General features: G+C 40.8%; 1 protein-coding gene across 5 annotated transcripts in view; it reads right to left on the reverse strand.

Moving 5' to 3' along the window:
• Positions 1-6,286: 6,286 nt before the first annotated feature.
• FGFR3 (fibroblast growth factor receptor 3) overlaps positions 6,287-26,533 on the reverse strand; it is a 62,902-nt gene continuing 42,655 nt past the window's right edge. For 2 of the 5 annotated variants that reach the window (XM_072126218.1, XM_072126219.1), the window contains exons 6-18: positions 23,547-23,670; positions 22,730-22,920; positions 20,835-20,985; positions 18,722-18,909; positions 16,202-16,350; positions 16,004-16,125; positions 15,368-15,478; positions 13,843-14,033; positions 12,650-12,772; positions 11,544-11,614; positions 9,748-9,885; positions 8,527-8,632; positions 6,287-7,083 (exon numbers count right to left, since the gene is read on the reverse strand). In XM_072126218.1, the coding sequence (XP_071982319.1) occupies positions 6,919-7,083; positions 8,527-8,632; positions 9,748-9,885; positions 11,544-11,614; positions 12,650-12,772; positions 13,843-14,033; positions 15,368-15,478; positions 16,004-16,125; positions 16,202-16,350; positions 18,722-18,909; positions 20,835-20,985; positions 22,730-22,920; positions 23,547-23,670 (1,830 nt within the window). In that variant the 3' untranslated portion in view covers positions 6,287-6,918. Of the gene's footprint in view, positions 7,084-8,526; positions 8,633-9,747; positions 9,886-11,543; positions 11,615-12,649; positions 12,773-13,842; positions 14,034-15,367; positions 15,479-16,003; positions 16,126-16,201; positions 16,351-18,721; positions 18,910-20,021; positions 20,167-20,834; positions 20,986-22,729; positions 22,921-23,546; positions 23,671-26,533 lie in introns of all 5 variants that reach the window. The other 3 variants (XM_072126222.1, XM_072126221.1, XM_072126220.1) reach the window with 3 other exon arrangements.

Genomic DNA, 26,533 nt, shown 5'->3' on the forward strand with positions numbered 1-26,533 from the left:
GAAAAGAAATGCCTGCATTCCTTTTTAGTCCGTTTTTAAGCATGCATTTTTGACCGTTTTTCCAAATTATCTTAATAGATAAACAGGTTGTAAGCAGCCAAACGCATGGTAAACAGTCCGAAACAGTTGAAAACGCATGCTTAAAAGCAGACCAAAAACGCCATTTGTGGCATCACCCTCACTCCCCCACTGCTAATGTGCTGTCCTCTGCATTGAACCTTGAGGGTGCGTTCACATGTTCAGTTTTTTAAGCCAAAAGCACGTGTGGATCATATCATTGAGAGAAGCTGTTTCTCCATTTTTTTCACTCCACACCTGCTAAATACTGCAGCCATCACTCAAAGCGGATGTAATGGGTTGAAAGCAGAGAGCTCTGAGCACAGCAGTGTGAGGATATGCCACCTTGTCAACTTGGAGACGTAACAATCCTGGAATATAAATCCATTTTACACAATTCTGCTGCTAAAACATGCACAAAGGCACAATGTTTACATCCGAGTTATGAAGTTTTATAATTAGTGCCAGTTCACATCTCCGTTAGATCTTCAGTTATTTCCTTCAGTTACTTTGAGCCAAAACCAGTAGTGGTTGAACACACAGAGCAGGTGCAACTCTTTCCAGCAAGTCATCAGAGGAAAGGTATACAGGCGGTCCCCTACTTAAGGACACCCGACTTACAGACAACCCATAGTTACAGACGGACACCTCTGCCCACTGTGACCTCTGGTGAAGCTCTCTGGATGCTTTACTATAGTCCCAGACTGCAATGATGAGCTGTAAGATGTCTGTAATGAAGCTTTATTGATAATTCTTGGTCCAATTACACCAAAAATTTTGAAACTCCAATTGTCACTGGGACAAAAGAGAAAAAAAATTGTCTAGAACTTCCATTATAAAATATACAGTTTCGACTTACATACAAATTCAACTTAAGAACAAACCTCCAGACCCTATCTTGTATGTAACCCGGGGACTGCCTGTAATGGAAAGACTTGTTCTGTGAGTACGACCACATCTGGTTGTGGCTCCAAATAACTGAAGGAAATAACTGAAGATCCAACTGAGATGTGAACTTGTCCTGAGAGGTACAGTTACAGGTTTTGTATCAAGTGAACAATTTTTAATCATGGAGGGGTCCAACTACTGAGACGGCTTTGATCTGCAGAACGGGGGTCTGCATGTCCCTCCACCAGGTCCTTATGGGTTTCGGTCACCTTCACTCCATTGACAGCGATGTGACCTCCAAAATTCAGAAGTCTTGCTAGTAGACATGAGCGGACACTTAGTTTTAGTTCGTGTTTGGCCGCACAATGCGGATGTATTGCCGGGCGGACAGCCAATTCGGCCTCCAATCTGGCACTACGTCGGGTGCCCTGAGCCCGAACTAAAACTACAAGTCCACTCATCTCTACTTGCTAGCACTGAGCGATTTTGAGACTTGTGGTCCATCGACCACAAAACGCCGGGGGGGGGGGGGGATGCATAGTCATACGTACCCCTGGTCATGCATTTACCTTTCTCCGGTGGATGGGGAAGAACTAAAGATCCAGGTTGGGGGTTTAAGTGTCTTATTGAAGTCCCTGGTGCCACTTATCTCAGTTTGAAGATCAGAATCAGAATTCCCGTGGTGGGGTCATCTTATTTGAAGTAACTCCCATGTCCCGTTTAGCTGTAAAGAACTGAATGCTACAACTGCCCAGAATGTAAAATCACCAATTCTATTTTGTCCTCATATCAAAGGCAACATGATGAACTGAGAGTGTTTGCCTTTTATGAGCTGAAACAGGCATCCAGTGTATACGTTTCCAAATCTTTTATATCCTTTATTTTGGCCTGCGGCAGAATTTTCGGGAACAAGAGTAAACAGTGGGTTTCGGCATCTTAGCGCCGCACAGTGAACCTGGCCCATGTTATATATTCCTGGGGAGAATTTTAACAACTCTGGAAGTCAGAAGAAATTATATCATAGAGTTTATGGCTATGGACACGGAGCCAGGACAAATGAAGGGGCTGGAATTATGGAAAGAGTCCCATAAAAAGCCATAGACTGCAAGTAACCGATAAGTCGGGACAATGGGGCAGAACATACAAATTGAAATAGTGTTTTTAGGGTTAATTAAGAGGGTGTGAGCACTTTTTCTCCCCATCTTAAAGGGATTGCACCAAGTTTACAAGTTAAGGGACATCAAGGTGAGCGGCGAGGGTCAGACTGTTGGGACCACCGATGATCACGAGAGCAAGACCCTCAGCAATCCGGAGAATGGAGATCCCATTGATAGAGTGGAAGGAGGTCAGCCATGTCTTCTGCCCCTTCATTCAATAGTATGGGAGTACAGCACCGACACTCCACCCATTACGGAAAAGGGGACCTCCATTCCCTGTAATGCTAGGGGTCCCATTGATCGAGCAGGAGTAGGGGAGGGTAACAAATTGCCAAGTGCAGCACTCTGCTATTTCTGGCTACACCATTCACTGTGTATGGGATTAAGACACGTCTATACTATTGAATGGAGCAGCAGAACACATGCTCAAGCTGCTGTTTCAAGGGGACCGCTATTTCCGAAATTGATGAGGGTCCAGTTCTGGTCATCTGGTCATCGGATCAGTGAGTGATCGCAACGGAGCCTTTGAATTGCATTTCAGAACGCAATCAAAACTCGTGAACATGGCCTCAAACCAACTGATAGGAGGAGAAAACTTAGACCCAACAGTATTATACTACACCAGTTCTATCATCCAGCCTCAGGCACTGAGATAAAGCCAACGCAGTATACGGATGTATAATCTATCTTTGCACTTTTATACACTTTCGATATATCTGCCTCATAGTATATCTTGACATTGCAGTCACGTGTCCTTCACTCTTCGTTTTCACTAACCTACAGCAAGTGAGTAACAGGTGACTTCAAGATCTGACTACAAGCAGGGTTGGTTTGTAGTCTGTTACCATAGAAACATATAGTTCAGGCATAAGAGCTGTATACATAAATTGATAGAAAAGTTTTATGACTGTATAAAAACAATTTTAAAAGGAAAATTACCATCGAAATCCATCATGACAAACCAGGGGCACTTACTTATAGGCCTCCCTCATAACATGCCATGGACTAATCACATACACAAGAAGTGTCCCTTGGCAGGAAACCTTGGCACGGCCTTCCCCTCTTCTTGCTTCACCCTGTGAATGTGTAGAGGAGGTCTGGATAAGGTCTACAATGGAACCCAGGCCCCTGAGACATCTATGGCCTAGCTGTCCTACAGCTGGCCACTCCGGGTTCCAGTCTCCTTGGGTGGGGATTTTACATATTGTGCCAGGGTCTATCTGTATTACGAAGCTACAATATATTACCAATGTATGTAGAGAGCCCATGGGCCTCTATGAGGGTATCATAAGTACTTGATTTGCTGGTATACATCCACTTTACACAAAGTTCATGTTGGACTAGGTACCATAATACTGGACCTAAGCAGACAACCTAATTTAGAGGGTAGTAGGATGATGGGTGAGATTGCAGGACTCATCCCCCTGCTCCCTCAGCATTTCCTTTCCCCCCTCCCTTTGCCTGCTGTAATGTTACACAGTAGGAGGGGGAGATGTGCACCTGCATAGTTTTATAAAGCTATAACATGACAGGACTCTGCTAACACACACCAGAGCCCTTCTGCCCCATTAGCATAATTATAAAAGTTGATTTTAGAAGGAAGGAGACCATGGATAACAAATATAAGCAGATTACCACAGTCACTGTGCCGGAATCTATGAGTAATGTCCCTGGATTATCATGATGATTTTGATCAGTGCCGTAACGTTCGCGGTTGCAGCAGGTGCAACCATGACCGGGCCCGATAATGGACCTGGGCCCGTAGTCTGCCAGTCGCCAGTCCTTGGTTTATCATGATGGATTCTGATTGCCTTTAAATTATAACCCCGATGGGTAATGATCATTGCACCCAAAATAAATAATAAAATCTCTGTTTTTATACTTTTCACCCAATTTGAATGAAAGAATGTCCACGCGTTAAGTCTGGTTTAGCTTTATTGTTTTGGTAAAAGTTATGTTCGCCAAGTTAACAAAAAGAAGAATGATAAAATCGATTCGGTGTCTATCCCACAACGTTACACACCAGCAGCAAAAAAGGTCAGGTAAAAAATTTCCCATCAAATGAAAAAAAACCAAACCATTCCTCTAACACAAATCCAGCTACACCATGAAAAATCCGTGGAATGCAAAGTCAGCAGTATAAAAAAATGTAAGAAAAGTCAGCTTCACTTAGATTCCAAAGATAAGTTCTCGCTATAAAACTATATATAGAATGTTCCATAAGAAAATTGTTAATTCAAAAGTCTACAACAGATACAATTTTTTTTTCTTTTTGTAAAAACCTCAATAAATTATATATATATTTATATATTTATAATTCTTAGTGACAGTTCAATCCATGCACAGCCTTGCATATTCTTATTACATTACTGGGTGGGTGAAAAAAAAAATATATATATGGATGTGTTCGGTATTTGGAATGTACACACAGCAGATAGTTGTAAGTTTTCTTGTAAAAAAAAAAATAAAAAAATGTAATAAAAACACTCAAAATGTTTCCCGAAACATAATTTTTTATATAAATCAGACCTGGAAAAGGTGCAGTGCTCTCTCCGTGTAGCTTTTCCGTGGCTTCTGTCTAATTTGGCACACTAGCTAATGTCTATGGGTGGTATTAAAAATATATATATCCTGGAATCACAGACAGGCTATGGAAAAGTCAACTGCTTCAGAGATTATATATAAAGCAACATTTCTTGTGTGCAGCCTAAAAATTTAAGCTTATTTTTATAGAACTGATGATTTCGGCAAGAATGTTTGTAGAAAATACGAAATTAAATAAAATAGAAAAAAAAAAAATGAAAAAAAAAAAAATTCACATTCAAGGTTGGAAAGGAGGGACGTGCATCCTTAGGTAGAACACATATTTTAAACAAATTATTTTAGTACTTAACTTAGAAAATTAGTTTATTGCAATATAGTAAAAGTTCTGGTTTTCAACGCAGTCCAAAAAGAAACAAAATAAATACTGTAAATCGACAAGACTGATGCGAGAGGATAGTGTTCATGACCTTGTAGGGGGAGGAGTCTTCTCAAGGTTCATGATGAGCACTCCAATCCCAGATAAGGAATATTCCAAGCAACGTGACAATCCATTATTAGAAGAACTTTTCTATTGACCAGCAATCACTCCCAAATTTTGTAAAAAAAAAAAAAAAAAAAATCCAAAAAAATAAAAAATTGCGAGCATGGTTCACACAAAAATTAGATAAATATAAATTAGAGTAAATTTTTTTTTTTTTCGAAAGCCATTGTAAATAATTTCTCTCTGCCGCGCTGTCCTCTTCTACCAAACAGCAAATATATACATATACATACAATCATATAATGCAGCTAAAAGGACTATACATTTTGTACATTATTTTTTTTTTCAGATCTTTTTTTTGGATAAACATAACAAAAAAGGCAAAAAAAAAAAATTAGAAAGTTTTCTCTGGACTGTTAATACGTTAAATGACAGATCTGTGGAGGCGTGGTGCTTACAGTAAAGAAAGGCCTAAGGGGAAGCGTAAAAGGGGTTTCATATAGGTTAATAAAGTCTATAAATAACTTTACAAATATACAAGGTTAAACAAAAAAAAAATAACAATTTTTAAAACAAAACTGACGATATAAAAAAATTATACTTTTTTTTGACGAGATCAGTGTTGTTCTAGATTGTGATGCTATAAAACGGGACCATTTTTGTGTTTTTTATATAATTTTTTCATATATACATTAAAGTACACGTGGGGAATTTACAGGATTTTCCATCACACACTAATAGATGAAGTAGACTGAACAGTTCTGCTCTTAGGTATCGGAGGTTTAGCTTAGGGGCGATGATTAGGATTATGTAAATGTGTTCAAATTTAAATTTGTTCTATATGTTGTTTTTTCACAGAATTTTCTGATATATATATATATATATATATATATATTTTTTTTTTTTTATGTAAAATAAATACCATATATACTCGAGTATAAGCCTAGTTTTTCAGCACAAAAAAAATGTGCTGAAAACCCTAACTCTGCTTATACTCGAGTTAAAAAAATATAGGTTTTACCAGGTTTTTGTGGTAAAATTAGGGGCCTCGGCTTATACTTGGGTCGGCTTATACTCGAGTATATACGGTATATATATTTTTTTCCTACATTTATCTGAAGTTTTTGGGTCACCAATAGTAATAACACAATAAAATTCATGCTCATTATCCGTATTTACCACCTTCGTGATAAGAGGCAAGATCCCAAGTTCCAATTTTTTTTTTTTTTTACATTTTTTCAGCGCTAATAAATTAAATATTTTTTGCAGAATGCGTCCTCCGTGATCTGTTACAAGTGCTCAGGTGACACACGTGGCAACAGAAAAAAAAAATATATACATTTATAAATAAATAATTAAAAATATATGTAGGTTTTTCGAAGATACCCAAAAGCAGAGCAGTGTTTTTACGCCAAAAACATAAAAAAAAAAAATACTAAAAAAAAAATTAAAAAAAATTCCAGATAACTGGAAGTTTAGTTTGTAATGTGATCCGATGTACTGGGTTTTTCTTCTAACATCACAGGCACAAATTGGTAGCTCATCAGCGGTCACTCGGGTGGTCCCAGCACAAGGACCCCCTAGTGTTAACATTCTCCAATATATAAATTTTAATATATTTCTTCTCTAGATCTTGGCACATGATTAAGTTCCTTCAGGCCAAACAGTGCTTCATGACTTTGTATACAGCAAGTATGTGATACGGCTCAAGAAAACAATTCCTTGTAACGACTGGGGCAGTCCTGTCCATATGCCTCTAGTCTACATTCCACCTGGGCGTCCGGCATAAAGTCATGTTCTAATGATGCAGTTGTATTGCTGGTGCTTGGGAAGACAGACCTCATCCGGAAGAATATCATGTGCAAAGACCGAGTCGTCTCCCGATGAGCAAGTGCTGTGACTATCCTGGCACGCTGGTGAATACTGTTCAAATGGCACAGAGAGGTCGAGGTACTCCTGAAATGTGCACAAGAGAGACGATATATGGTGAAATGCAAATAAAAGTTAAAAAAATTTGTAATTTTTTTTTTCAATTAAATGGGTGTGGCCACTGTGGTAGAGATGAGCGGACTGGAAATTTCCATCCGGGTTCTGGTGTGGCCCGTGGGACCTGGACATATTGCCGGATTGGATGTCCAACAGCCAATCTGGCATATTAATGCCCCGAGTAAATAGCCAAGGCTTTGATTGGCATGGGGTGTTCCCTGGGCCAATCACAGGCATGGCTATGGGCGTTAATTTAGTGGATTGGCTGTTCGGCAGCAAATCCAGCAATATGTCAGAGTCGCGAACCTAAAGTTTGGGTCTGCTCATCTCTATTTGGTGGGGATGTACATTTGACATTAAAGCTATAAAGATAATATAAAAAAATCTAATAATAATATGCACAAGTTTTATATAAAATAAATATCTAAAATAGATTAATAATTGCACTAATAATAACTATAATAAAAAAATACAAAAATATAAAAATAATCTAAATTAATAAATTAATGATAGCATAAATAATCATTATGATTACTTAATGCTATCATTAATTTAGATTAAGATCTAAATAGAATATATATATATATATATATATATATATATATAATAATAGCATAAATAACCATAATAATGATGAAATTAAAAACAAAAGGGAATGGTAACAATAATATATCTAATAATAATAATAGTGTAAAATAATACAAAATAAAATAAAAACATAAGAAAAATGGTAAATGATAAATATATATTAGATTTTTTTAAATTTTGACCCAAATTTTTGTAGTTTATCCTCATTGCACAAAACTAAGTCTTTGTTGATGGGAGATTTTCCTCGGAAAGTATTAAGAGCAGAGTAGTCAATAGGAGCTAATCATTTAAAGTAATGCACAGAGTAGATTTCACATCATTCATTTGCACAAATTGCTTCAATTACGTGTAAGGAAACAAGGTGCCCCAGTCAGTACACAGAGGGTCTTTGTGTAAGGGAGACTGAGGGATCGCTATGATGGGGGCCTGCAGCGTACCACCTCCACACTGACGGTAGAGAGCCATGAAGGAGCAGTGTTGGGGTAGTGTAATGCTAGTAGTGGGGTCGGCGCTAGGCACATACACAGTGCTGTGTTGTTCCCCAAGTTGTACTCTAAACACCAAGGAAACGACAGGAAAATCTTGACCGTGTGTGTCCAACCAAAGTGGGTTGTCTGATTTCGAGAATTCATTTTGATTAAGAAACTCTGAGTTTATGGAAATCTCCTGAATCCTATTGGTGAAATTAGGGATCACACAGATTGAGATCTATGGGAATGGTGCAATGCTTTATTTTGCCTGTGGGGGCACTATAGGGAAAGGTATCACTGTTCATCCATAGACAACTCTTTGCATGTAACATTGTCCACATATGTAGTTACTTACATCAGTAGATGTGACAGTAAGAGCACGGTCTAAGTCTTCAACAAGCTGCTTGAATGTAGGCCTTTGCGATGGGACAGCGTGCCAGCACTCTCGCATTATCATGTAGCTGAGGAAAAGAGAACAAAGGTTATTTGAAAAGAATTAACCAGTCAAAACAAGTACCATGCATCCACCCATAGTAGACAACTAGTATGGGTGTGATGGTCAAGTTTCTACTCCTATATTTGACACCTGTGATGATGGTCCTTAAACCCAAACACTTTCTCGAGATGTGATGATAATGGTTTAATAGTGACCTTTATGGCGAGTGCCTTTACTCTTCAAATCCACCGCAGGTAACAACACAGGTGATCCAAGTTATGGGGTAAATAGAGGAGAAGGCCTATAGAAAAGATTCTATATGGAGGCCCCTTTCAATAGCTGCTCAAAACCACCACGCTCCAGACCGTCCAAGACACCACTCCGCTCCAGACCGTCCAAGACACCACCCCGCTCCAGACCGTCCAACACACCACCCCGCTCCAGACCGTCCAACACACCACTCCGCTCCAGACCGTCCAACACACCACTCCGCTCCAAGACCGTCCAAGACACCGCCCCGCTCCAGACCGTCCAAGACACCACCCCGCTCCAGACCGTCCAAGACACCACCCCGCTCCAGACCGTCCAAGACACCACCCCGCTCCAGACCGTCCAAGACACCACCCCGCTCCAGACCGTCCAAGACACCACCACCCTCCTCACCATCTAAGACACCACCACGCTCCGCACCATCTAAGACACCACCACGCTCCGCACCATCTAAGACACCACCACGCTCCGCACCATCTAAGACACCACCACGCTCCGCACCATCTAAGACCCCGCCACACTCCTACGGTTTGGGAGAAAGGCAGGGGTCCAAAAACCACCAATCCGCTGCAACACTTTGGTTAAAAACGCTTCTGAATTGCAGGCCAGTATCAATATGTCGATTTGTCAAGAGGCCACTTGTCAAGTGAATGGGACCGAGTTGCAGTACCAAGTACAACTACCATTCTATTAGAATAAGGGAAGTAAAGCAAAGTGTTCACATGAACACTGCAGTCTCTTTATTTCAAAATCTATGATGACCCCTTTAACCAGCTACAAGACCAACCTTGGATCAGCCCCTGTATCTAAAATATCACACATTGCCTAGTACGTCATAGAGTGGATGAAGACATCAGTCCAGGGACTCACAGCTCATGCGTGCAATTGGCTGGCTTGTCCATTCGATGACCTTCTTTTAAGAGCTTGAACAGTTCCTCCACTGGGATCCCAGGGTATGGAGAGCCCCCCAATGTAAAGATCTCCCAGAGCAGCACTCCGAATGACCATCTGCGGTAAAGAAAGCATAGGAAAAATTAATATTCACAAGGGTTTCTCCAGCAGATTTCATTGTTGGGGCGAAGGGTGTAGAGCATTCATGTGCAGCCATGCACGGCTAACACTAGTAGAACTAATTGCCTGGGCCATTTTACTTGTTTAGTTAGAGATCTCTGTGCTGATCTCACTCAATTGAAAAAAAAAAAAGAAATACCGGGCACCACGTCTAAAAGTAAAACGAGCATTTAATCACAGCAATGACAGCTCATCCATTACCCCCCCCCCCCAACTCTTTTGTAAAGATTTCCACCGAGGCCGATGAATGGAACAAATCAAATTATTCATGCACACACTGGCCATGCTGGAGTACAGCGCTGCAGGGCATGAATGGAGAAAAGCGATAGCGACCTGTTGATTGTAACTACTGGTATGAGAGCAGGGACGGAGGAAAATGAGATACGACTTCTCCGGAAACATATCATAGAGAGAGATCTGAACGCTGACAGCTATAAGACGACAGGGTCACGGTGATGGAACGCTCTACACCTCCATATGTAAATGTATAACTGTCTATTGTACCGACTACTACTCTCAACATTACAATGACGCCTTACATGTTCCCCCTCTATCACTTAAACCCAAAACGCACAAGACAATCATGAACAATTTCTACGGAAAAAAATGGCCGTAAAATTACACCAGGCAAGTGCTGGGAAGTTTTTGAGTTTTCCCTTTAATTGGGAAATTTCACAGATACAATTACCTACTGTCTTTATTTGACAGACAGCCCATTAGGTTGCCATGGATACAAAGAAAATTTAGATAATTTAATCCGCAAGAGGTATTTGAGGCTATAACACGAGGGTCTGTGGTAAATTATACAGAATTATATCTGGAAGTTTGCTGGTTACTGGAATCTGTCTACAACTTGTTGACAGACACTCCCTTTAAGAGACTAGGGTGAGTTTACATTAGTATCAGGGCTTCTGTGCAGAATTCTCCTATCTTACCATTCTCATGAACTATACTACCATTACCCCTATTAGAGGGTCTTTCAGGTTTCTGAACCATTTTTTTTCATCAAATCTGCCCAGATGGAGGCCATGAGATGAGTAAATCTCCTATAATATACTACCTTGTAGAACAGTTTATGTTAACTACAAAGTTGGCTCCAGGTATCAGTAGGCCCCTGGGTGACAAAGCCTCAGTGGGCCCCTTTGCAGTGAACTCAAGGGGCATTACAAATTTAGAAAGAGAGTCTCCTGTTTTCTAAAGTATTCCCTAGTTTATTATGCCAAACACCCCCCTCATTGGTATTTTACATAAAGCCCCCCTCACACATGTGAGCCCCTCAGCAGCTCTGGGCCCCAGTACTTGCCCGGGAATGACCAGTGCTGGCGTCAGCCCTGGTTAACTATATCCAAAGTGGAAATATGGCGGCTTATTGTATCTCACTGCAGACACTGAAGCAGCAGGGGGTGCCCAAATTTATACATATTTTGCAGAATTGTAAATACAGCTTTGAGTTGTGCTTTGTACTTCTACTCTTTGGCTAAATTTCATCTAACATGGGGTAACTCTGCCTACATAAACATGACATCAGCATTTGTTTCCATTGTGCTTATGTGACCAGACTAGTGCACATCATGAAGGAGAATGTTAATCCTTACACATCGCTCTGGTGAGTGTAGACGCGGTCGAACAATGCTTCCGGAGCCATCCATTTCACAGGCAGCCGACCCTGTAATTGGATAAAAAGACAAAAATAATATCAGACTGTACCATCAGCACATTGGAGCAGCCACCCTGGCACCGGACGATGTCCCCTTCTAATCCCAGACCATAGTCCTTCATTGGTGACTGCTGACTATAGCGCTATCCTGACTAATCCCTACCCGGAAAATAAAGAGTAGACCTCACAACATCCCGTACAGTGGTTATCTATGACATCTCCGGTCATTCAGTCACCAATATTATCCCCTTATATCACAAGTATATTCTGTGTATTATAAGATAAGTACTCAGGGTAAATAATATGTCCTATATGGTCCCAACTAAACCCCGGAACTAAGGGGTCACAATATTAGTGAAGGGCTCCAGGGAAAAGACCAAAGGGATCAGTAGTGGTCCTAGAGGTCGGACATTTTCTGACCACAGTGTCCAAGGGATGCACCATAAAAAGATTTATTAGTGAAATTGAGGACCTTCTCCAACTCAAACGGAATGGGATCGCCCATTTTAGGGTGGAGTTGAAGTGAACTCCTTTTTATCTATAAGCAAGATGTATATGCAGGACTGTGTGCGAAAATTGGGGGCAATCTCTTTGCATTTGGGACTGTTGCTACGTATGCAGTAGAACTGGTTCCATAGCAACCAATCAGAGGTAAGCTTTTACTTTTATGGAACAGCTTCAGAAATGGAATGTGAGCACTGATTGGTTGCTTTGTGTAATGAAGGAAGCCTTATGGTATGATAGTTCTAATTAATAGGCTAACTAATAAATTAGTCCCAGAGTATAGATGCAGGAGAAAAATGATCAGAAGTGTCTGCCATGAGCATGTAGAACAGTTTTGCTCTCAACCAATTAGAGCTCAGCTTTCATTTTATAAACTGCTAGGAGGAAATGTAAGCTGAGCTCTGATTGGCTGTCATGAGCAACTAGAAAAGCTTTGATCTCGGACACTTCTGATAAATCTCCCCATTGCCACCATTTCTGGCCTATTGCAGGGGCTTTACATAAATACAGATGTATATGAAACCTTAGCTTGCGACTTACATTTGTGGTCTTTTTGTAGTAGTCTATATTGTGTATGTCTCTGGCTAAGCCAAAATCTGCAATTTTCATCACATTATCATCGGTAACCAGCACGTTCCTGGCTGCAAGGTCTCGGTGAATACACTGAAAAGGAAATGGAGAAATTCTTTAAAAAAAATAAAAACACATGAAAAACTTTTTTATCCTCTAGAGGGCGCAGTATAACAATGTAATAGGGATTCGATACTAAAGACAAGTTTATCTACATCTTCTCATCCAGAGGTTTCGGGTACATGTACCGTATATGTGTGACCAATACATTAAGCAGAGACTTCAACTTTTAATAGCACCCTCCTGCCCCCCTAGAGGACACTTTTGTAATTGACAAAGTTCAGCTACTTCTGCAGATGCGCTCCTTTCATTAGCCATATTGAGTATTGAGCTTCCTGACCCCTGCAAAAAATGAGTTCCCAAATGCATTTCAGAAACATTAATCTATGTGAACCCTTCACTTTTCACATGGCTATGCTTCGAAATGCAAAGTTCACGACGCTGTAGGTTATGGTAGAAGTCATCCAAGCTTTGACAACGGGCACAATTAGCTTCGCCTGGAGCATCTGGTGCTGCCGAGTTGTGAGATTCAAAGCCACAGGCAGAATGTGTAAGCTAAAGAGATGTCCCAGCCTTTCATTCTGTCCCCGCTGTGTCCTCGGGCGGAGGACAAAGAGATAATGGAGCCGCCCCCCTAATACCGCATCTTGTGCAGGGATCAGCCCCAGACACCGTGCTGACTAGATGGGACTATTGTGGTGGTCTGTTTATCAGCAGGATCATCAGGGGAGCGTTTTTGGAGATGAATGAACTGCTGACATCCCACCGTACCCATCCGCTTTCATTATGGGAAGGATTCAGCTGCACATGCAAAACATTGCACATTGTTTGTGTATGAGAGAGCGGGCGGTGAGACTGATCCCTTCATTAACTAATGGGGGTGCGGATGACAAGCCATCAATGTAACTCTGATGCTCTGGAGAGACATAAAATATCCAAAAAATAAAGCAGAGAACATGTGATGGAGCTTGTTATCCAAAGCAATGGAATGAACTTCAGCCCTTTGTAAAAACACAGATCCCTCACTGCTATATCTGCACTACCTAAATTTATGGTGGACGTGTCACTAGAAGTAATAACGTTGACCCTTTTAACCAACGTACCTTTTGAGAAGCTAGGTACTCCATGCCACGGGCAACCTGGTAAGCGCAGGAAACCAAATCCTTGAAAGTGAGCTGCTCGGCTGGAATCTTACAGGTATCAAATGAATAGTCCATCCCAGGAGGACGGCGAGCTCTTAAATATTCCCGTAGATTTCCTTTGGAGGCATATTCCACCAAGACGTAGAGAGGACCTACAAGAAAAAAAGAAATACATATATCCCATCTACTCCAATAACATCATATAGGATTCCATTAGGATCACCTTAGCAGACAACCTGTGGGATTGGGACTTGACCTCTGTCTTTGGCCAAAATGGGAATCTGCTAACACCATGGCAGTTCTAGGCCATGGCCATACATCTTGGTGGGTTTCTGAAAATAAAAACTTGCTGACCTATTGATGGTTAAGTCATCTACCAAGATTTCTCCCCATAGATGAGCATTATCTACCTAGACACCATAACCCACAGATGGAAAACACTTAGTCTTGCTTAGCCAGATACAATTTATGCCAGAAACTAGACGTTTTGACCTTCTGGTGCACGTGCAATTGTATTGGCAGCTTAGATCACCAGTCATTGGTTATCCAGTGGAGTGGTGGATAGAGTCATAGGCTTATTAACAAACTAATTTCCTATGAAAACCTTTCAAGATCTCACCATAAGGAACCCTCACCAATCAGGTGACATGCCATCTCTTTATGGTTCCAGCTCCAGTTACAAGCAAACCTTTGACAGGGGATAACTACTAAGTCCATCTACTCAACATCACTACTTTATAAGATGTTCCTGATTATTTAGTTTCCTGGAGGAGAAGGGGGTGGCCACATTTTCTGCACATTACTATCCTCAACTCACTTTATTATGACTTGCTCTTTGGCAAGAAAGCCATGTTCTGCCACATTCTCCCTGAAGCCTGCTCCTCATCATGAAGCGGCTGCTGCATGGACAGGTTAATTTACGACTAATGTTATTTAGTAGGGCAGGATGTCTTTTATTATACACTGAGTTATGGAAGAGTAGAGCAAAGTGCCGATAAAAAGTCCAGGCAGCCACCCCGTAGTAGTACAGGAAGAGGCCCATGTCAGGGAGAGGGTCACAACTACAGATTTTAAGAGTCGGAGAGAGATGATTTTTGGCAATTTTTGCTCCAGTTCATGTAGATTTTCTACCAGATCTTCATGCTATTGTACCTCTACTCTGCAATGGACCAGAGACAACCTGTCGACTAGTGTGGTGCGGTTTCTCAAAAGATTAGCAACAAGTCCAAAATTTCAGAGAATGCTTAACATGATAGATCCTACAGCCAGTGACATCACTCGGCATCAGGGACAATTTGATAACTCTGTATTAGGTGCAATGAGACCTTTCTATACAGGCCATGGTCTTCTCCTGATCATTTGTGGTTTATTCATGTTAATGTAATCTAAATTTCCCTCGACAGATCTTCTGTAGGAGAGAACTGGTGGAAGTTTCAAAAATGTCTTGGAAAACTTTTTAGGATTACCCATGCCTGTAGAAACGTACCATCTTGTGTGCAGGCTCCTAGAAGATTGATAATATTTTTATGCTTTCCAATCATCTTCATCATTTCCATTTCTGACACCAGATCTGAGAGATCTTTATCAGTGCCATCATCTGCAAACCAGACAAGACAACAAATGTTACATCTAAGATATGGACTGAGGGAACACCTGATTTGAATTATAGTGGAAGGATTTTGTGCAACCCATAATTGGAAATACTATAACATCTGAACCAAGGTCACCTAGCCATGGTAGGATGTAAAAGTGCACCCTGGTGATGTGAGCACCAAACCCATGCAGACCAAGCAGTAATCTAGTGCAGATCTCCAGTTTTTGGAAACCGACCCCTCTGTTTGACTACCTAGAAGTTACGGTCACTTATGACCAAAACATCTACCATCATGGGTCGTCATTGGGTAACCAGGGCAGAACATAACGTAAACGGTTATATAATTATTATGAAACTATTAGTTTCCCCACCAGATGAGAATAACAGAAATATGGTTTCGTAACCTAACCTCCTCCCAAAAAAACCCATCAAAACGCAATTTTACAATTTATTATTTGTAGGTAACAATTGATCAATTTTGACTTCAAAGATAAAATTTATTGAAAAAACATTAACTTTTTTTGTTACCTTTCAACATTTTCACGGCTACAGTTGAGGCTTTGTTTGGTTTTTCCTTATCAATACCAATAGCGTCTGCCATGACGACTTGACCAAAACACCCCTCACCCAATGGTTTGCCCAGTGTCAACCTGAAAAAAGAGAAAAACATGTAAATCTGGACTTTTGTAGCTCTTAAAAAAATCTAATTCTAAAAACAGAACTTACCGAGATCTTGGTAATTCCCACTTGGGATCAGCTGGCAATCCAAGCTCTGAAACATTGGCCAACATGGTTCCATCAGTGGAAGACAAATGGGTAATTCTCACTAGTGGGGTGTTGGAATTCATGGAAGAGTTGGACTCCAGAGACACCTGCTTAAATAAAGCAAATAAAAACTGTATTATTGCCAACTGTTAGGATTACGGTAAAAAAAAAATATAGACATAAAAGAGAAAGAAGAAGAAAGGAGAAACATGAAGATATCTAATGTGGTCTCTGTTGGGCAGGAAGGGGTTTAAGTCTCTATTTTTCAAGCATTTCCTTGCCATCAAAATGTAAATTGGATAAACTCATCACCATTTTTTTTTTTGCTCTGGCTGGGAATACATTTAAATGTCATTACTATCATTATAATGAGCACCACAGCATGTTCGGGGAATTGCACACCTCCAAGGTTACCGAGAAGGCAACACAAACACATTGCAACGTACGCTCTCCAACTCTGTTCAGAGGCTTAGAGATGAACATTACATCACTCTTTCATCTCATTGGTAAAAGATCAAAATCTCTTACTAATACATGCAGTTCAGGGTTCTCTATCATGCAAGAGGAGAAAGAAGACAGACATGTTAAAAATACCACATGAAAAGAAATTTCGGAGGATTTAATGATAGAAGCACTCAAGGGAAATGTGATGCATAAGAGAAAATGTAATATATAAAGTCAATTTTTCGGTGTAACATAGATATAGAATAATTTTTGGGAGGAAACCACCTTTAATTAGAAGAGACCTTTGCTTCAGATAAAAACTGTTTAGCTTATAGAGCCCACTTGGCATTGAGCTGTAGCTGTATAAAGGCTTAAAAGGGGCCTTAAAGGGTCATTTAAAAAAAAAAAAAAATTAGGGATTTATGGAGTAGGAAGATATTTGATATAAGATCTTTAGAAAGCCCACAGTAGCACTTGTGAAACATACTGAGCCGTTTTAAGAGATAATAATGGTCAACTATTGGTCAGCTATTGACCAACAATCTGTATGCCTGATAAAATGTTTGAATCTAGTCTTTAAATAGGACCATTCCCCACCATCACCAACCCAAACTTTTTCCATTCTTTAAAATGAAGGGTTCCGTTCATTTTGCCATAGACACCACCCTTCAGGAGTAATCAATCAAAATCAATGGGGCACATTTACTAAGGGTCCGAATCGCGGATTTCCGAATTTTACTGTTTGCCGGCTTGCATGCGACAGAAACCGGGGGCAGGGGGGAGGTGCGAGGGAGGGAGGCGTGGCCGTCAGAAAACCCGACGGATTCGGAAAAATCGTGCTGTTTAAAAAAATAAAAAAAAGTGTCGCTTGACACACACTTACATGCACCAGGAATAGGATGGTGAACTCCGGTGGACCTCGGCGCAGCAGTGACACCTGGTGAACATTGGGCGCACGACCTTTGTGAATCGCCGGAAGACCCGAATCCTCGTTGGAGAACGCGCCGCTGGATCGCGACTGGACCAGGTAAGTAAATGAGCCCTAATATTTTTTGAATTTGACCATCAGATGGGCAGGACCAGACTGTCTGCTCCAGACCTGGACCCACATGACAACAGAGAGCCTTATTAAGCTTATTAGTTTCAGTATTTTATATGCTAATTAGGGTCTCTGCTTTTTCCCAGTACCATCCAGATGACAGTAGAGATCCAAAAATAAGGGCAATGATTTCTCAGAAACAGGCACAAGAGAGTAAATTCCATCAATGAGGCATCTATTAATGGATTCAAAGAGTTTGCGGAGGTAGTGAAAGACCCTCTTTTAAGCTAAACTATACATAGTTTTAGGATCCATATGATTATTCACCTCACTTGATGAGGATGCATAAATGCTTTTAGTATGGGCAAAACTTTCAACAACTTTTGGTGTAGATGAACATCATTTTTGGTCATCAAGTATGGAAAGCAATTGATAACTGTCAGCAAAAGGATTTCAGACAACCCCAGAATTTTCTTGTACGGGTCATAAAAATGACACCAATGTTACCAGGTAGTAGAGGAAGAAAAAAAAAAAGTACAAAAAGATCAGGAAACCTTGTGGAGAAAGGTCACACCATGCTTGAGGTTATACATGCAGGAACCATAGAACAGTAGTGTACATTGATACGTCATAAGACTTCCAATCTTATGAGTATTGGTTAAAGGAATGACAAAGAATTGAAGATTATAGAATCTTTAGTGAATACATAACAAAGCATCCAACAAAGGGCAAGACAAAGACTTAGTAAAAGCCTAGGATTTCTACTACAGCTAGAGTCATCGTACTAAAAATTCTAAATTATGGAAAGATATGAGCTACTTTTTATGATATAGACCTACATTATGGACAAACTCTAAACGGTGATGATAATTTTTTGACATAAAAGAGAGGTAATGGTTGTGACGCTTTATACGTGGAGGTGGTGGGTGGGGGTTGTGTGGTCACAAAGAAGATAGAAGGAAGAACACAATAGTAATCTTGTATCTACTTTCTGTTACCTGTCGTTTCAGTGGAAATTTGGACACCTTTTGCACAGTTGGTGTGTTCATTGACTTTTTGGAGGTGTTTCTCATGCGGTAGGTGACTATGATGATAATGACCACCAAGAAGAAGACAATGGTTGCAGTCACTGCTATTAAGACGCTGACTGAGTTGGAGGTAGTCGCTTCCACTTTAATAACTGGTTCTATTGGAATGGAAAAATAGAATATTAGATGGGTTTGATAAAGACAATGTAAACTGATGAGACTCTAAAAGTTAGGATGTGGTGTGCACTATTTGTTGGGCTTATGAGGATGTAGAATAGTTGTGAATAAACTAATGAAATTGTGAATAAACTAAATGGTTTATGGTGTGCAGCTAGAACCCCATACTCCTTCCATTGTTCACAGTAGTACAATTGTGGTTGTGCCCAGGGGCGGATTAAGACTGCCAAGGGCCCTTAGCTGTAAAAATATTATAGCCCCTACAAGTCTGGAATCAGTTCCTACATATGGAACTAGAATCAGCTTCTTGGGGAATGGAGGATGTGTCCCTTCTGCCTGATTTCAATTTGCAGATTGAGGACCGTCAAAGGTCCTGTAATGGCTTTTGTGTAGGGAGAAATATTGGGTTATACATAATAGACCATTTTTGTTGTTTTGGCTAGAGAAGGAGTACATTTCGAGAAGGAACAGAAGAATATAACATATATTCCAAGTAGGTAGATTATAATTCCTAGTGAAGGGTCCAATGGTGTAATGAATGTAAAGTTAGAGACATTACTAGGCTATCATGAGGTATCTGTTTTGCTCTGTGGAGTCAGAATATCTCTAATTATAGGGGATTCAAAGTCAGTAACAAATCCAATATATCCAATATGTAGTAAAATAAAACATAATGCACGAAAAACACAGGTCTGATTGATTAGAAACTAACCCAGAACCAGCAAAATAAGAGCAAAAGCAGTAGCATATGTAACATAGAAACAAAAGATAATAGAACCCAACACCATGATTTACAGACACAGAGATAATCTAATACTTACATCTTAAATCAAGATATATGTACAGAAATGCCAAACAATAAGATACAAAGCAGGTGATGTAAAAACAAACAAAAAAAAAACTTAGGTTGGAGGGGGGGATTGTCTATAGAAAAGTTACAAAAAGTTTTAATGGATAACACTGTAAGGTAGCTGGATTTTACCCACTGCAATTGGGTATCAAACACAAGGGCAAAAAGTAAAATTTATGGAACGTGGTTTGGCATTTCTTGGGTACGTGGAAGTAATCACTGGAAAGAAGCAAGAGGATATACCTGGTAGAACGGTCAGCCAAGCAGTGTGATGTGAATAGCCAATAGAATTCCCAGCTAGACAGGTATACTCCCCAGCATCCTCAAAAGACACATTGCGCAAAACGAGAACCTCAAGATCCTTATCCGAGGAGTATACACCCGTAGGCTAAAAAAAGAATGGAAAGAAATAAAACTAAAAACTGGACACACAACAGAAACAGGAAGGGGGGAAAAAATAGTAAACACCAATTAATGCAAAATTAATGCAAGAAAGCCAGAATCCCAGCAGGATGCTGAAAATTGGAGGAGCGACCCAAAGCAGCCTATCACCTGTAGGAGAAAACAAAGAGGCAAGAACCCTTCACCAGGCTTTCTAAGATCTGTCCCGTCAATGTAGCATGCAAGTGAATGAGACCTGAAAAATGGACCCACAACGCAGCTCTTTATGAAGCAAAACTGAAACATCTCAAAAGGTTTTTGAGAACCTTAAGTACTTGTTTATCATGTCTATTTGACTGGTTAAGGGAAGCCATTTTGAATCACACCAAAAAGGTAGGTGGAACATAATGGAAGCCCGTATTAGTGATGGTCTTATAAAGTCAGGTTGAATATGACTTGATTACGACCACAAATTATTTAGGTCAGGTAACAAGGTCTATGGGACAGCTCATTGTGGGTTGCTTTTTCACTTCAATCTCTTGACTTTGACGGGACAGAAAACACCAATGGTGGCGAAAAACACCAGATCAATAAGCAACCAAAGACCCAAGAGTATTCAGTAAATTTTCTTTTCAGCTTGAAAAATTGTTCCAAACCTTGAGTCTATGGTTTTACCTGCTGTTGGATCGTAAATGTTGAGCCAAAATGCAGCTTCGGCTATGCCGATAAAATTGTTGGCTCTACATATATATTCTCCTTCATCGTTTGCTGTCACATTGTACAGATTTAAGACAACATCAGCTTCAGGATTATTGTTTATCGATGTCTGCAGGAACAGCAAACACTCAAACTTCAGAATATGGCTATAAACCTTGAGTGGACATCACGAAAGAAACACAGGATTGGTAGACAACAGTCTAGACCAGTGATGGCGAACCTATGGCACAGGTGCCGGAGGTGGCACTCAGAGCCCTTTCTGTGGGCACCCAGGCCATCACCAGAGATGACTCCAGGTATCTTCCTGCAGTCCCAGACAGCCCAGGACTTGCTGTGCACAGAGCTATATTAAAGTAACAGCACTCCCTGGGACTACTCGAGGAATGGGAAGGTGTGGACAGATCTGGATTATCATTGTAGCTCCTGCTCCGGCCCTGAAAAGTCTTCCTGTTTATGGGGGGAATCTACAATGATTATCCAACTTTCTTCTATTTTCTGCTTAATTGGTGTCCTCAGGGTGCAGTTAGGAATGAAAGTGACAGAGATGGGAGTATAAATCACAAATTACATTTCTGTGTTGGCACTTGGCGATAAATAATTGGGTCTTGGTTGTAGTTTGGGCACTCGGTCTCTAAAAGGTTCGCCATCACTGGTCTAGACCATAGTAGCCAATATCATTTATGACCAAATTTTTGATATATCTGGGATAAGTTGTTAAAAGGACAACTTCTCTCGAAAGCAGAAGTAATCATCTTCCAGACACCCACTTGTCACTTTAATGGACAACCTCAGTCCAGTGTATTCATGGTGGCCATATGTTGTAGGGAATATGAAGAAGGGTTTAGTTGATACTGTGATTCATGGTCCATTGATGGGACCACCTTGCCGATCACAAGAATGCTTGTCCGTTGTAACTCAAAAGACCACCATTCTTGTGATTCGTGGTGGGGAGGCCAACACTGATATGCCCCTCCTATGGATAGGGCTGACTAGACAACCCCTTTAAATGCCTCTTAGAAACAAAATGCATTGTATTAGGAAACCAGATACCCACAATGCAATCTGATATTCCAATATTGAGCCATTACCTACTAAAAGTAGGATTAAATTCCAGGCCTAATATTATAATAAAAAAAAAAATTGAAATATAAGAAAGTACTTATACAACTTCTATTTAGACAAGAAATGACAAAGTTTTTTTCAGGAGAATGAGGCAAAATCCATTATTTCAGAGTGAGTCAAGTTACTGCACAGAATTAACATAATGTCACGGCTGAGTGAGATGAGAAGCTACATTCATCCTCCCACCCCGACTGACAGTCAATGACTCAGTTATTGTGTTTTGGAAAGAAATTGCTAATCTTGAATGATTTTTCAGGTTAGTCACTGTAATCTGGCAGATCCTTATTGGAGATGTCTTATTCACCCAATATAGACCCACAATTGCTCTAGGTTGAGTTTAGCACAATACACTGAATGGAGAATAAAATCAGTAAGAACATACTTTAACATAAGTTGCACATCATAATCAGGGATGGTGACTGGGGCCAATTTCTAGAGCTATGGGGCCCCTATGCCAAATAAACCAAATCATAAATCAAATCACAATGCAAAAACCACCAGTATTGCAGTATTACGACAAGACTACACTTGGTACGGAAGCTATAAGTTATGGGCACATCAACATGGCTGGCATACGTCCCAACGTCTCCTGTAGAGTTGGCCAACAACCTCTCCTAAAACCACTAGTCAATCTTCTAAGTTGCAACAATTCTTATTCTGTAAGACATCGACTTCTATGACCTCTTGGAGAATTTCAAAACAACCAAACTTAAAAATTCGATGGGTCTTACCTTCAGCACTGAGACATAAGGATCTCCGTCCTGTCCATATTTGCTTCCATTAATTTCCACGTGCTTTAGCCACTGGATGTGAGGCTGAGCATCACTGTAAACCTTGCAATGAAACTCCACATCGCTCCCAACTATGACGGTCTTATTGGCAGGTAACCCTGCTTGGAGTATGGGTCGGTGAGAAGATCGCTCTGAGGTGAAAAGAGAAAAAAAAAAATCATTATAAAAGGATACCAAGAGAAGTAACAGGTCAACAAAACACTATTTTCCGACTCAATGCTTACAAAAATGAGGGAAAAACATAACACAAACAAAATCTGTAAGGTTGGGCCAAAACTTTTGGCAGGTCTCATAACCTTTCACTGGACCTACATGAAAGTCTCTTGTCAATGTTGTTATACGTGAGAGTTGGAGACCTCCAAAGCCCCGTTCTTCAGAGCAGACATTGTGGCTTGTGAAAGTCATATACAAACATCTCTGAAGAACCCGTGTGCCGGTCCAAGTCTGCTGCCAACAGTTCAGTTATGCCCTGCCGGCCTGGTACTGCTATTGGATATCTATTATATATTTGCCAAAAATACAATTTCCTGCTCCAGCCTCTTCACACAGTACATAAACAGCACAACAAACAACCTGGGTATTGTATGGTCCGTCCACACGTACAGAAGTTCTTCAACAAGAAGGGTCATCATATACACAAAAACTTCTTAGAACGTTTCTATGCGCATAGATTTAAAGGATTCAAATCGTATTATGAATAAATGGTGTAGACTTAAAGGCCATTTTTGTTTTAAAAATCTGGAACCTCCGGGCTTACCTAGCACATCCAACTGAAAGGTCTGTCGAATGGTTCCATACTTATTCTCCACCACACAAGTATAGTTGCCTTTATCCGAGGGGACCACGCTCTCCATGACCAGGCTCCATTGCTGGTGCCGAAGCTTTAGAGGAACAAAATAAAATGGGTCAGTGAAGAAACAGCTGACATATAGAGTACCAGGTCAATAGATGGAAGTCAACATTGGTCATGTAGACTGTAGAGATATTTAGTCAGGGCTCACAGCTATTACACGTTTGGTGTCAGCATCACTCATCCAAGAATTTGAGGTGGGCATGAGACATTAGCTAAACCCACCAGTTTTAGAAAGAATGGCTGAGCAGACAGGACAAAGTATGCCGAATATCAATATTCTCCTCATGTAGGACATACTGGGGCAGATTTACTTACCCGGCCCATTCGCGATCCAGCGGCGCGTTCTCTGCGGCCCACCGGAATGCCCCGAAATTCACCGGCCTATTCCTGGTGAAGGTAAGCGCGAGTCCCGCGTCACTTTTTTTTTTTTTAAAATGCACCGGTTTTTCAGAATCCGTCAGGTCTTCGTTTGGCCACGCCCCCCGATTTCCATCGCGTGCATGCCAGCGCCGATGCGCCAAAATCCGATTGCGTGAGCCAAAATCCCGGGGCAATACAGGAAAAAATCGACACAAATCGGAAATATTCGGGTAACACGTCGGGAAAACGCGAATCGGGCCCTTAGTCTATGACCCCACTGTATCTGGTAGTGACTTATTACCACCGCCCCACTAATAAGTTTGAATTTGCATTAAGGAACTTGGTCCATAGGAGGAGGCGTCAACCAAGCAAGAATTTCGTCTACAGGTTAAGAGCCAACTCTGTTGGTCATCCTGACCAGATTGTTGAGCACCAATTTTAGCCACGTTTGGTTGGATCTGACGAGTCGTTGAAAGGGTACAGTGGGCTCCAGACCTTATGTAATGTAAAGATACCTCCAAAACTGGTTGAATCTGAAATTCAGTCTGAAATTTTAGCCCAGCAACCCTTTACGTAGGTCTTTAAGGATGAGTGATAGATTTTGAAGACTTTTACACCCCTCTAGATTTCTAGATCCGCAATAAAATTCTTTTTAATGGTGATAAACAGAGATATCTTCAAGCCCTCACTAACCAGCACAGACATCACAAAACTCAAAAATTTTCCGTGAGCTACAATTCTCCAGAGTTTATTTTTCTCTGTCCCCAGTCTCTCCATGGAGACAGTTTTCGGCACACTCCCGATCCGTGGCTATACACAGGAGTCTGGGAAGGGATAATCCACCCGCTTTTTTCTTGTTTCAGGGTCATTTAGTGTACGTAGACTTAGACGGGGAATTGAGATTCCAGAGAGGATTTAAATATTAAAGCTCTCTGATATACGGTCATATGAAATTCTTGTATGAGGTGATCGCCCACTCAGAGAGAGGGGGGGGGGGGAGCGATATATTTACACTTAAGAAGGGCGCCACGATGGAAACCAATGACCTACTGAATAAAGTGAGATGAAGGGAAACTGCTCACTTCTGTATATTTTTCAGCCTCTGACATCAGAGCGCAATGTTTATACAAATATTTTACCCAGACCTGTCAATGGAAAATGTCCATTACCGTGTAATGTATATATACATATGGTACACAGCTACACAATGGTCAAGAACATTCAGTGTTTTAACAAGCTCTGCTTGATGGAGACAACGTGTTTATGTGTGAAAGGACCAGGCTCCGGTGCTCAGATTTCACGCTATTCTCCCCAAAATAAAGATAGTATCAGGCAGGGGGGCTTGTGTCTGGAGCCTGTCACCACACGGCTAGGGAAGCAGCTTGACTGGCGTCCTGAGCGTTCAGACCGAGGGGGGGGGGGGGAGCGGGGGTGTAGTCTTGCAGTGTAGTTTGTATGACAAATATACCCTACTCTGCTTTCTCAACTTTTTTTGTGCAATTTAAGTGCTAGTCCAATAATTATTTTGTTTATACGGTAAAATACCAAATTTTTGTCAATTTATTCTAATATACTCCCACTATAGAAGGAGAATTTTTGAATTGATGGAGAATATAAGTAGGTGTGGAGGACCCTATTTTGCAGACGATATTTGAATTATATTCATACGTTGATAAATAATCGGATAAAAAAAATCTGCTGTTTATGACTGATGGGTTCCCTCAATTAGGACCCCCATCAACTCATCCGCAAAGAGCAAACTTCTTTACTATGCAGAACACATACTGCCTATTGATTTTAATAGCTACCATGTAATACCCTGGTTCTCCTGTGGTGGCGCTGCAGTAAAACTGAATTCTTATTATCACATCCGGTTCATCGTTGGAGGTCACAGAAATGAGACACCATCTAATCACACCCTTTAAAAAAAGGGGGCTTGTCTATTTTGGTCGATCCCTTTTCATTTTAACGGTAAAGTAGGTTTATAATTCTGTAAAGAGGAATTAGACCCAATTATATTCCATGTGAAGCCGAATAGCTCCATGTTAGGCTGGGGAGTAGTTGATTGCCTTGTCAACGGGATGTTTGAATATTCCATGCCCCCCATGATCACTACTCTATCCCCCATATCTCTGGTTTTGAAGACCCTCAAATACTTTAATCCATGTCGGATGTCTGCAGATTTATTTTCAGAATGTGAGTAATCAGTCAATTTGACTCTTTTTTTTGGTGGTATCCAATGAGTCAGCTCTAAATCTTGGTCTGCTGATCAATGACTAGGACTGGCAGATAAGACAGAGACATGGCTACACTGCTTATCCTGCCGCTGCCTTTCACTCTCTGATAGGCTTTGTCACTGGGGGCTTTGTTTCTAAATTCCTTTGGCTTTCAAGACGGGAACAGAAAACATTTCTATAACCACTGTCACTTATTCCCCCGGTCAGGGCATAGGTCACATGCCTGAGGTCAGATGCTGTGGTGGCCATGATGGCTGCCATGCATATCTCTGACAAGGCATGAACTTTTTGCTT

The sequence above is a fragment of the Engystomops pustulosus genome, chromosome 1, assembly GCF_040894005.1.
Source record: "Engystomops pustulosus chromosome 1, aEngPut4.maternal, whole genome shotgun sequence".
Lineage (NCBI taxonomy): Eukaryota > Metazoa > Chordata > Amphibia > Anura > Leptodactylidae > Engystomops > Engystomops pustulosus.